We start from the raw sequence: 13,539 nt of genomic DNA, 5'->3' as shown, positions 1-13,539 counted from the left end.
GTTTCAAGCTGTTTAATGCTGGTTTTTGATCCATAATCCCGTACATAGTATTTTCAGTCGGAATTTTTATTAAATTAAGCCAGAGCATGGTTGAGAGTTAGGTCGAATATAATGGGAAAAATTTGAGTTTTAATAAATAGCCCCTTTGTATGGGTTGACGGAACACGTCCAAAAAAACTTTTTTTTTTTAATGTCCTATTTTATTTGACAGATTTCTATCTATCTTTCTGTGTAAGAATTTAAACACTAATTCTACAAAGCTGTTAGCTTACGTGTAAATACGTTCCTTTTTGCCCTATTCAAGTTCAAGGGCTGCCCCCCCCCCCGCTTTTATACAACCTGTAGCTAGTGTTTTTGAAATGAATTGAACACACACGGTTTACCAGTGCAGGGTAACATTATATTCCAACACATTTATTTTTAGTGTCATGGGTCATCAATTATGCTATGATTTGACTCTGTACTTAAGAGGAATTCTTGGAGAAAGAGCCAGGATCACTCCTTAGATTTCCATTTACATGGGGTTTTATCAAGGCTGCTTTAGAATCTAAGCCAGGCATTATTGTGATCAGTTTCCCAAAAACAAAGCAGTTACCCAATCCCTGTGGATAAGTTTCAGCCTTGTGGGTATTCCATGGAAATCTTTAGCAAGATCCTTGGCTTTTCTTCCCAGGTTTCCTTTTGCTATGAATGTGATGAGAGAGGTTTCTTCTTAACCAAATTGCTATTTATTTTTTTTGGTTTATTCTATATTAAGAATCCTAGCCATAAAACATGGCTGGAATGCTGGACTTTTTCCAAAAAGAATTAAAGGCTACTTTACAAGGCTTCCCTCCCCCCATGCAAGCACAAACATTTAAAAATGTTCAAGAAAATCCATTTTTTTTTTAGAGCAAATCAAGTCAAGTAGGCACTCTATGAAATAAAGAAGAGTAATAAATAGACTCATCATTGGGTTAGAGAAGGTATTTAGTAGCATATTAATGTAAGTGTAATTCACGTAAAATATATTAGGCAAATTTTGCAGCTATCATTGCATTCCTTATTTGATTCCAATTAACCTTTGACCTACACTGGCAATTTAAGGCAGTGAGACATGAAAGTAAATGTGCTTCCCTATTTCAGTGGCAGGAAGCTTTACATGTGTATTTTTGAAAATAGGAAACAATTGTGCATAACCTGATAGTAGTAATAGTGGAGGGTTCCATAGTAGTAATAGTGGAGGGTTCCATAGTAGTAATGTAATGCATATTATATTGTATATAATACACAAAAGCCATGAATATCTTTTAAATTATATCCTTATAAACGGTGAGTTCTGATGTCATTTCTGTCACATGACTCACTGAAACTTGTGTATTATAATAAATAAATTACCCCCAGTTGCAAAATATGAGGATGAAGTTCCATTACCTGTATAAAAATGGTATAAAATATGGCATGCAATAAGCAAACCACTATTTTGTGATTGCAAGGCTACAATTTCCATTTGTTGGCTGGGTGTTAGGGCAGTGTTTTAATCATAATTCCTGTTGCTTGCCACAACTCATTTTATGTGACATCTATGTGCAGCAGGTTGCACTACATGTGGGATGTAATCATGGTTCTGGAGTCACCTGCAGCACCTCCCTTTGATAGCCGTTGCTGGCATTATTACTACCAATACAAAAAGTGGTGATCAAATTGCATCATGAAATATCCTTTATAGGCAAAGAGGTGGTTGGTAGCAGTGATATTCCGGGGACAAAAATTATGGCTAGCATCATGGAACAACAAAAAATCCTCTCATCCCTATATACTTTTTCTATCATTTGGTCTTCTAATAAAGAGTCACACATCACTTAAACAGAATACCAGACTAAAGTATACTAAAATATACTTTTACTGCTGAAGAATTTAATACATTCTTCCCAATTGCTTTGCTATTAACCAAATATCTCTCAGCATTTAAAAATAACATATGTATGGAATCCCTTATCATAATACCTGTTCTTTAGAAAGCTCTGAATTAAAATAAAGTTCTAATTTTTTTTTTAAATGATTTCCCTTTTCTCTGTAATAATAAAACAGGCCCCTACTAGATAGTAATTAAGCTGCATGTATCCATAAAGGTCACAAAATAATCCTACTGTGTTTATTTTATATTTAAATGATTTTTAGCAGACAGGGGCGTAACTACAGAGAAAGCAGAGCCTGCAGCTGCAGGGAGCCCAGGAGTATAGAGGCCCCATGAGACCATACTTAATGAGCAATTTCAATATATATTGGTTCAGCAGGACAACCTCTGGCTATTTTGGGGGCCCTAAAACAAATTTGCTGTGGGGCCCAGTAAGATCTAGTTACGCCAGACTTAAGGTATAGAGATAAAGAAATTAAATTAAAGAAATAAATTAAAGAAAGAGCCTTTATCCAAAAAAATCCAAGTCCCAAGCATTTCAGATAATAGACCATATCCCATTCGCCAGCAGGGCCTCATTTCACTCAGCAACACCCTGAGGCAGCACACGTACACATGCGCTGGAGCACTGTGTGGCACGCTGCCCCTTAAAATTTTGCCAAAAATCCGGGCCTGTTATCCAGAAGGCACTTTCAGTATGTTTGGTTTTGGTTTTCTGCCAGAGAATTGAGTGATGATGTAAAGAAAATCATTTAGGACTAGAGATTAACATATATTTATTCCATAAATAGGCTTTTGATGAAGACATGTATGGCAGTAAATACCAGTGGATCATCCCAGGATGGTATCAAGCATTATGGTGGCAGCAAGCTAACACATCCACATGTTCCACTAAGAACCTGCTAACTGCTATGGAGGGATACATTGGAGTGGATTTTGAACCATTAAGCACAAAGCAAATCAAGACAATATCTGGACGGGTGAGGAAATATATTTCAACACAGATCCTTTCTAATTCTAATGCTAAAGTTAATATATTTACAGTATATCCCTGAATCATCATATTGTTTGTCTGTACTTACAGTGTATATTGAGTAACTGGTATAGGTATTATTCTTAACTGCAAAACAGACAGATAACATGTAAAATACAGTAATACAATGGGTAGTGATGAATGAAAGTAGTGCATTTTATGAGCATGGTATGGTATGGCATAATTTTGGCAAAAGCCAAAAAGGAGCTGGAGTAAGTGAAGGTAAATGCCGTATATTTGATGTAGATGGCAAAGGGCAGATAATGTTATTTTCCTGTGCAACAGACCACATTTTGTTTCTGGCAAAACACACAAAATTACACAATATACACAAGCCAGAAAGGAACATAATTCATTCTTTTAAAAAGTATTTCATTATTTATGTATGGGATAAAAAAACACTTTATTTAAACCATTGTCTAAATATGAAATCGGAAACATGCATGTAGAAGTTTATTTGTATACAAATATGTACGTTGTAAGCATTGAAGGCATTTTGGTTTATATATTTTTTATATATTTATTTATGTACTTTTCATGTGCTACCTTATTACCTCATTGTTTAAATATGTGGTTCACTTTTAAGTTAACTTTAGCATGTTATAGAATGGCTAAATCTTAGCAACTTTTTAATTGGCCTCATTTTTTCTTTTAACAGTTTTTGAATTATTTTCCTTCTTCTTCTGACTTTTTTCCAGCTTTCAAATGTGGGTCACTGACCCCATATAAAAACAAATGCTCTGTAAGGCTACACATTTATAGTTATTGCTACTCTTTATTACTTATCTTTATTTTCAAGTCCTCTCCTATTCATAATCCAGTCTCTTATTTATATCAATACATGGTTGCTAGGGTAATTTGCACCCTAGCAACCAGAATGCAGAATAGTGTAGAGCCGCTGAATAAAATAACACAAATAATAAAAATGAAATCCAATTGCAAATTGTCTCAGAATATTCCTCTCTATCATACTAAAAGTTAATTTAAAGGTGAATAATCCCTTTAACAAACTGCTTAGAACATCTCTATGGCCCAAATTGTATGTGCTTGGGGCACAGTTGAAAAAAAGGCTTTCTCAGCTCTTGCCATGGACATGCTTCAGGCTCTTTATGGTTCACGTTGATATGTATGGTAACCCTGAATATATAAATATGCAAAATTTGACAACTCTCAGCTGCTTGCTTGCATATGATACATATACATGTGTCTGTCAAGTAGTAGTTGTGGCTAATTTGAAACAGAAAGGGAAGAATTTTATAGTTCTTTTCTTTTGTAAGACTTCTGGAGCTCACAATTATTGCCTAAGAAAGACAAGTTTACAGAAATTATAGTAGCTATTACAGGGGCACTGGCACATGTCGAATTTCCACAGGACTTTGAACCATAGTCTGTAAATCAGAAACCTAACCTCTAGCGGTCATAACCGAACTGCCAAGTGTAACGACAATAAAAAAAAACAATTAACAATATGTCTGTATATACTAAACTTGTATCTCTTATTGCCTTGATATAGACACCACAACAATATGAAAAAGAATACAATGAAAAACGGGCAGGTGTTGAGCCAAGCAAATTTCATGGGTATGCCTACGATGGAATATGGGTTATCGCCAAAACATTGCATCGAGCACTGGAATATCTTTATTCCTCCAAACAACGTCAGAGGATCCAGGATTTTAATTATACTGACCACAAGCTAGGAAAAATATTTTTGGATGCTATGAATGAAACAAATTTTTTTGGTGTAACGGTAAGCACTTTTCTAAATTTCCTTTTCAATAAACCTGTGTACAATTTTTAAAAGGCATGTTTTTGTTTGGCTAAAAATAATTTCTTTTACTGGTGGGTTCATAAGCAGATGAGGTTTTGAAGCAATACGTAATGCACAGATGTTCAGAGGACTATTTTTGAGTTCAACACATGGTCTAATGGTCTAATCCAGTTGCCTCAAATTCCGACACTTGACATCCTGGATGATGTGCCAGTTTTACCCATAATGTTACATTGCAAAATTGTTCATACAAGATTAGGATGTCTTTACATGAAACTTGCTAAATCCTAGTAACAAGTGTACATATTGTGGTTCATATAGTTGTATGTATAAACATCTATCAGGAAACGGTGGTTTATTTTTTTGCTAGCTGCATGCTGGCATCATACCACCTATTATTAATGGTTTCTGAATACATACTGATATTCTAGATGTGACAACACCAAAGATTGACAGCTTCCAGAGAAGTCTTTAGGAACATTTTATGGGTGTTTGTATGGCAATGTATATAGATGTATGTCCATACAATCTTCCTATAGCTTTAGAAGATCCGAGTTACACCTCCCCTAATTATGTTTCCTGCACCTTGAATGGCACAAGGTGGGTCGCTAGTGCAGAAGGAGCAGCTGTGATCTATACTAAAAGAGCTGAATTTCGGTTTAAAAAAAAAATCAGATATTGACATTTTTCTGATCCTGGTCAATGCTGCTTGACACAAAGGTTTCACTATCCCTCATTACATAACCTTCATAATACCTTCATAATAGTTTTGTTAATTTTTAAGTATAAACAATAGTGGAATTAGAGAACAGTGAAACTGAGAATGCAATAGAATTATAGCTCACCCTTGTAGCTGAGAATACATCTTTCTTTTCCAGTATAACAAGTATAAGGTAACCTTAGTAGTCTAACAATATTGTTAGACTGCCAAGGGAACCCTTTCAATGAATTGACTTTATAACTCTCCTTTGGGAGGTATCCGTTTTTGAAAATGTTACATGCATTTCAGTTTCATACATGCCTTGTGGCAGACCTTTTGTATAGAGAAGCTCTTTGCTGATTTTGACATTCATGCATTTGACAGCCATTTTGCAGCTTCTATTCCTTCAAATAATATTCTTTCCTCAATAGGTTTCCTTTTTTATTAATACTTCTATCATGTTGTATTTGAAACTAAATTTGCAGAAAGATGAATGACAAAATTTACAGAGAAGAAATAGGTTTTATTTAGCAGTAAGAAATCTCTTTGAGGATATTGTTAAGTTATTTATGTGTTTCTCTTTTACACTACAGAAGTTTCCTCACTGGCCATGATGCTTGTAAACTTAAAAAAAGTTATCTTAACTCATTTAGTTTGCCTACTTTTAATACCAGCCAGTTTAAAGGTTTTATAGAAACAAGTATATATCATAAATTCTGCTTATTGTATTTTAACATTATTCTTAGGAGTATGTATTTTTTCCATTTAAGTATGTTTATTTGAACCATGGAAAATAATCTGTGCTAATATTCAGTGCAGTTAAGGACTAAATGAATTGACACCTCACTGATTCACTTAGACTGTAGCTATCTAGCTGTGCAAAATTGACCATGTTGTTCCTTGCTGACGTCATAACCATTACATTGAAAATATTGTATTTCTGTACAGACAGCAGAAACCTTTAAATATAAACTGAGTCATGGCCAGCCAAATAAAGATGAAAGCACTATTAACATGACTTAATTGTTGAAAAGATTATTTCTGACATGATGTCATGGACATACAACATTTTTGAAGATTACCCTCACCTATATCAGTAATATAAAGTGCCTAATTTTAATTTTCAATGAAAAGAAGCATTCATTTAAAACTTACACCTTTCTTGCAAACCCTACACTGGTCAGTGTTTGTGTTAGGTATGAGCAGCGGGGTTTTCCTGATGGATCTTTCCTAGAAATAAAGAAGAGATTGGATAGTCAATCACAACTCTGCCTTCATACATGGAAAGATATATTGCAATTGTCTGTCAGGCCATGTAGCAGCTGATTGGTTGGCATCCTATATTGCAAAGAGCAGAACATTGTCTGCTCTCCTGTACCACATGGCAAATCAGCCAGCAGTAAGTGGAATGGCTGGTTGGTGCTATAAATGTTTTGGGAACAATTTCAGCAATGCACTACAAAAATAAACATGTAAAGGCATGTCTTTCTTTGTGTAGAATTGTATAAACAATGGAAAATATCTGTATTTTATTATTTATAACCCAATAGCGTCAAAACAATAAAATACAGATACAGATACAAATTTGTATGGGAGCAATAACCCATATCAATCAGTCAGCAAGAAACAAGTCACCTGTATAAAAGTGAACATCTTATTGTTCCCAATGGATTACTGCTCCTGGGTAGTGATGGGCGAATTTATTCGCCAGGCGCGAATTTGTGGCGAATTTGCGCGATTCGCGGCAGGCGAATAAATTCGCGAAACGCCCGCGAAAATTCGCCGATAAAATTCGCCGGCGCCAAAAAATTTTTCCCCGAAAAAACGGACGCCGGCGTCAAAAACGGGCGCCGGCGTCAAAAACGGGCGCCGGCGTCGGAAAAACGGGCGCCGTTTCGCGAATTTTTCGCCGTTTCGTGAATTTCGCGCGAAATTCGCAAATTTTTCGGTGAAGCGAAACGGCGCAAATTCGCCCATCACTACTCCTGGGCAAACATATTGCCTTTTATTGCATATGGAGGGATACAGTATGTCCAGGGCCAGATTTACATAGGCCCTTTGACGTTCATCGCCCCCATTCCCTCCCTTTTATTCATACAAATTTTCATCATCGGGACTGGAGCAATGGGGCGCACGAAAGTTTTAAAAACTATTTTATCTCCTGTGCATCCCCAGTGCAGGTAAGGTTAGGTAGGTTCAGACTGCACTAAAAGTAGTATGAAAGTGACTGTTTGTCTTTAGCTTTTGTCCTAACCTTTTATGCACTTCCCTGTGTAATGTCACTGGGAGGTTCACATATAATTTACATATCTAACATATAAAACACATGAAATACTGTAAATGGTTGGTTGGTTGCTGAGGGAAAACAAGTTGTAGATGGATTAAAGATGTGTTCAGATTCTATTTTTTTCCAGCAGGATGATTGTTGTCAGAAATTAAATTCACTTGTTAGAGCAGTAGCAGTGGCATTCTGATTCTTATACAGTAGCTTCTGTCATGTAAATGAATGGCTGTTTAAGGGACTTTTATACCCCCTTATTCCCAATAATATCACAGACTTCTTTGATTCCTAATATTTTTTAATATACTGTAGCCCCGAAATGAGGCATAAATAGAGTGGAAACAGACTCTCTGGTTGTAAGGGGGGCACAATAATTTACAGGACCCAGTAAAGCCCTTATTAATTGTAATTGCTATATATCATGGTAGAATTGTTCAACCTACTGGTGTGTGGGTCCAGTGCAACTGCACCATCATATCAATCCAGTTACCCATCAAATAGCATAAGCTTGACAGTGGAGTAACAATAGAGACAATAGAGTCAGTGGCTGCTGGGGACCCCAGAAGCAGGTCCACTTTAATAAATGGGTAATTTGCATGGTTCTCTCAACAGAAGGTGTTCACATACGGCCTTGACATCTGCAATAGCTTTTAAATTATCACCCAGAAATGGCTAACCCACTTAATTTTAATTTAGTCAGCAGTAACCCTTTTAATTTTCTCTTTTGTTCCTGCAATTTGTACTGGGCATCTGAGGTGGTGACTTTTTTTTATCATGATAGCCCATGAAAAGGTGGGTTTGGTGGCTTTTTTCTAACACTGTGCACAAAGCGAGGCTGTTTATGAATAATATTCCCTCTCTGCTGTTGGGGAATTCAAAAGGATCTTCCACCCAAAACATGTTTACATTTTCACAATGAAACCAAATGTAATTCTAAGCAATTTTCTAATACATTAATTAAAGGAAAACTAAAATCTAAAAACGAATATGGATACAATTACCATATTTTATATACTGAACTTATTGCACCAGTTTAAAGTTTCAGCTTCTCAATAGCAGCAATGATCCAGGACTTCAAACTAGTCTAGTGGGTCCCTAAGCTCAGTAAGTGACAGCAGCACAGATCATGTGCAGTGAATCAGCAGAAAAGAATATGGGGAGCTACTGGGGCATCTTTGGAGACACAGAACTTCCCTGCTAAAGGGCTGTGGTTGCTTTGGGCTGAAAGAGAAGCCCAAAACATAATGTACAACATTTGTAACCTACTGCTTTAGTTAAGCTTTACTTCTCCTTTAAATGAGCGGATGACCCTTGAGTAAAAAAAAGTATACTTATAGAATGTCCAATTCCTAGCAACTTTGCAATTGATCTTTATATATCTTACTTTTTGAGTTATTTGCCTTTTTCTTCTGACCCTTTCCAGCTTTTAAATGGGGGTCACTGACCCCATCTAAAAACAAATGCTCTCTAAGGCTAGAAATTTACTGTTATTGCTACTTTTTATTACACATATTTCTATTCAGGCCTTCTCCTATTCATATTCAAGTCTCTTATTCAAATCAGTGCATGGTTGCTAGGTTAATTTGGACCCTAGCAACCAGATTGCTGAAATTGCAATCTGGAGAGCTGATGAATAAAAACTTAAAAAAACTCAAAACTCACAAATACTGTAATTTGAAAATTGTCTCAGAATATCACTCTCTACATCATACTAAAAGTTAATTTAAAGGTGAACAATCTATTGACAAGTTAATAATAAATGTGCACTCACTGAGACCCTCTCAGTTTGTTTCTTTTATTTTGGAATGGAACTTACACCATCAAAACAATCATACATATGTTTTAAAGTATCTGTAGTACAGTCTTGTAATCCTTTAAGATGACCAGGTCTGAAGTCCATACAAGCTCTACTAGAGACTTGATGTAAATCAATTTAAGATTTCATGAACATTAATGTTGTCTGTGCCCACAAATAGCACTTCAAGTCGCACTTTATGTATTTATTTTTTGTGACTGGAACTGGCTCAATAAAATACCACTATGTTCCTAAAGTCTTATGTATTCTATGGATGCAGTTTCTATCTGTTTCACTATAATGTTGTCTGATCCATGCAGCACCAGACTGGGCCAGCAAGACGCCGGAAAAAAACCCGGTGGGCCTCAGCCCTCGTGGGCCCAGACCCGCTCTACGCAGTGTGACCTCCTCCCCTCTGCCCACTTGCCCCGCCAGATCCGCCCAGTTTCCCCGCCCAACCTGCCCACTTGCTCCACCTACTGTCCCCACCCACAAATGATCGTGAAATAGGTAATTGCTGCGAGGGGGGCAGGAGAGGACAGATAGGGGGTTTGCTGGGAGGCCTGCGACTGGGGAGGGGAGCTCTTGAGTTATTTGCATGCAGGGGTCCAGATGTGGCAGTCCCAGCAAGCCCTGACCCCCCCCCCCCCCCCCCCGTCCGACCCTGGATACATGTCATCAGCTTCCTTCTTATTGCATTGATTACCTGACCAGTTTTTAAATTTATTCCATTAACTAATATACTCTATAGCCTGTGTCAATTCATTTTCCTTACACATGTTATTATCTTCTAATTTTTAACACAATATTTTAAGCATGCATGTGTAAAGGGCCTACAATATATTAAATAGGCCATGTATCCTTGTATTTTACATTTAACCTTGATATGTTGCATTACTTGCATTAATGAAAAACACCGTAAATCTGTGCAGTTTAACTTTTTAGTGCCGGCAGAATGTCACACTTCGCATATGACAAATGGCAACAGATTTTTGACGTTTTTCTTTAGGGAGCTTTCCATGGGGTAAAAGATTTAGCTTACCTAGAAAAATTCTTCTTTTGTGAAAAAGAGTCAGACGATTTCCCTACCCACCCCTAATTTAAATATGCAGATTAGGATTCAGATTTGGTTTGGCCAGGCACAAGGATTCAGCGAATCCAAATGCTGCTGAAAAAGGTTGAATCCTGGCCGGATCCAGAACTGAATCCTGGATTCGGTGCATCCCTAATATATAGTGGACCATACAAAAACTTTTCTATTCTTTTTTTACCAGAGGCCTTGAACACAAGGGCATCAATTTAGATGAGAATAAAGTAGGTTCCATATTTAAGATGTGTAAAGGGTTTTTACAGTGAGAGCTTTGATCTGATTGGTTGTAGAATTCTCTCCCGTATATTATTTTGCTTCAACAATGAGTTGAATGTCTTTTTAAAAAGTGAGAAAATACCAAATGCTGAAATTAACTCCAGTGCAATGTTGATCCAGGAACTGATCTCATTGCCCTCTTGGAATCAGGAAGGATTTCTTTCTCTTGAGGCAAATTGGAGAGGCTTCTGATAGGGTTGTTTCACCTTCCTATAAGAGTAACAATAGAATGACCAAATTTTTTTTTTTTTTTAAATTATGCATTCTGAAAAATTCAGATTTGATTAGTACTGTATGTACTTCTACTCCAAATTACAAAACATATTGTACTTTGAGGCATCTTATCTCAAACATGATCTCATGCAAAAAGCTATACAATCAAAAATATAAATGCTTGGTACTATGCTGATATACAGTTATTAGATAGCTTTAAGAAAGGGGTTGGATGGCTTTTTAGCAAGTGAAGGAATACAGGGTTATGGACGATAGCTCCAGTACAAGTTGATCCAGGGACAAGTCTAATTGCCATTTTGGAGTCAGGAAGGAATTTTTCCCACCCTGAGGCAAATTGGAGTTTGGGTGTTTTTTTTTGCCTTCCTCTGGATCAACGAGCAGTTAGGCAGGTTAAAATAGTTAAAAAGTTGAACTTGATGGACATATGTCTTTTTTCAAACTAACTTACTATGTTACAGTACATAGGATTACTTCAATTCACTGTTTACTTCCCACCACATAATGCATACATTTTCTTGACCAACACCAGCTTCTGCAAACACATCACACTGCCTGCCATTTATATGTTCTAAAAGAACAGTAACAGTAAGCTGACCTCCCAAAACCATGTATTTTTGTGAAACACATTCTATATTATTCAGAATTGTTTCATATGTCTTTCCATTTCATACTGCAAAAGCTTTACTAACAGTAGCATTTTTTAAGATTTGCAAAGCTTGCAATATACAGAATCTTAAAGGGGAAGGAAATCTAGTCGGCGCAAACCCCCCACCCCCCACCCGTTTGTTGCCCACCCTCCCTACTCCCCCTTGGCCTACCCGTCCCGCTGGGCAAATGCCCCTAACTTGTTACTTACCCTTCTGCGCAGGTCCAGTCCAGGGAGTTCACAGACGACATCTTCTTCCACGCTATCTTCTTCCTGCTGTGACAGTGACAGTGATCCTACTGCGCATGCGCCGTTCAAAGCAGGAAGAAGATCGCGTGGACGGGTAGGCCAGGGGGGAGGAGGGAGGGTGGGCAAAAAATGTGTGGGGGGGTGGTCGGTTTGCGCCGACTAGGTTTCCTTCCCCTTTAATTTCCCAAGACATCATAAGTATGAATGTCAAGACCCTACTAGATATTGTAATTTCAAGTATGCATAGCATTGTCAAACAATGGTATGTAGAGACTAACATAGTGATTGTAAATTTACATGACTTACTTTTCATCTACCACAATATAATCACAAGTTTTGCTTTATAAGAAGAGTAAGATGACTTTAAAAAAAAACAGAGTATTTTTGGAAGGAATGTACTCAGACAAATTCAAAATGGGTAAATATGTATTTTTAATAAGCCAGAAATTGCCTGTATAACCTGAAATTAAAAAAATTATTGTGCTACCCCTCTATAAATAAAACACTTTACTTTTACACCAACCGGGAGTGAGATTTTTATATTTAAGTGGTCATTTTTTTTTAGTTTCAGGTTATATAGGCATTATTGCTATATTAAACTGCAAAGTAAAGGCATTTTAAGGGAAACTCTGCGAAAGTTACCCTATATAGATATAAAAAGTGTTTTTTATGCCACAAGTTATATGTTCAGGAAATCCATTGTTAGAGTTGTGATTGTGCAACTGTTTTTATTTTTTCCTGAAATTCTGTCACATTTGGTAAATTTTTATAGAAATGTCTGATTAGTATTGCTACTTGTTCACCCCGATTATATCTTGTGAATATTAAAATAAACCTGGGAATTGATTTTTATTAAAAATGTGCGGCAGGGCAGGGCCAAGGTAATTTGGCATCCTAGGCAAGGGTTCCAATCAGCGCCCCCTCCAGCCCCATATTTCCCAGCAGTCATCACACTGCCCCCATGTACCTGTGCCAGCAGCCATCACACTGCCGGGACTGCCTCCATGTACCTGTGATAGCAGCCATCACACTGAAGCCCCCACTGTAGCCCACAGGCTTTGCCACTGCCAGCCCAGGCCCAGCGATTTTCACCTTAAATACTGCAGCAGGCCCCAAGCCCACGCCCCTACCTGTACCGTCCTGCTGTGCCCAAACCAAACCACCATGACCCCACCACAGGGTATGCCACTGCAAGCCCAGCCATTTCCACCTTTAATACTGTCTGCAGGCCCCAAGCCCACACCCCCACCTGTGATGATGATCTACCTGTGCCAGCAGCAAGCGTCAAAGAAGATAGTAGTGATACTTAGGTCAGGTGCAGGCAGCTGCCAAAAGAACCTTACTCCAAGTAGAGAATTTTGGATGTGACGCAGACTTGGACGGAAGCGCTACTGGGGGGGCCATTGGACCACTATGTCCTGGTTTCTGGGGAAATTGTCTATAGAAAACTCGCACAAACCGAGTGACATGAACATCCATATGTTTCTCCCAGGAACATTCTTCTGGACCAAAGCTCTTCCATTTAATGAGGAATTGTAAAGCCCTCCTGGAGAATTTGGAGTCCAAA

At 37.6% G+C, this 13,539-nt stretch overlaps 1 protein-coding gene and 1 long non-coding RNA gene across 2 annotated transcripts in view; one reads left to right on the top strand and one right to left on the bottom strand.

Moving 5' to 3' along the window:
• gabbr2.S (gamma-aminobutyric acid (GABA) B receptor, 2 S homeolog) overlaps positions 1 to 13,539 on the top strand; it is a 338,466-nt gene that overhangs the window by 173,353 nt on the left and 151,574 nt on the right. Inside the window, exons 6-7 of the mRNA XM_041567636.1 lie at positions 2,689 to 2,877; positions 4,444 to 4,680. Coding sequence (XP_041423570.1) covers positions 2,689 to 2,877; positions 4,444 to 4,680 — 426 coding nt within the window. The remainder of the gene's footprint in view (positions 1 to 2,688; positions 2,878 to 4,443; positions 4,681 to 13,539) is intronic.
• The window catches only part of LOC121395083, a 226,075-nt gene that overhangs the window by 90,692 nt on the left and 121,844 nt on the right, over positions 1 to 13,539 (bottom strand). The window lies entirely within an intron of this gene.

The sequence above is a fragment of the Xenopus laevis genome, chromosome 6S (assembly GCF_017654675.1).
Source record: "Xenopus laevis strain J_2021 chromosome 6S, Xenopus_laevis_v10.1, whole genome shotgun sequence".
Lineage (NCBI taxonomy): Eukaryota > Metazoa > Chordata > Amphibia > Anura > Pipidae > Xenopus > Xenopus laevis.
This window is presented reverse-complemented; position numbering and strand designations above follow the sequence as displayed.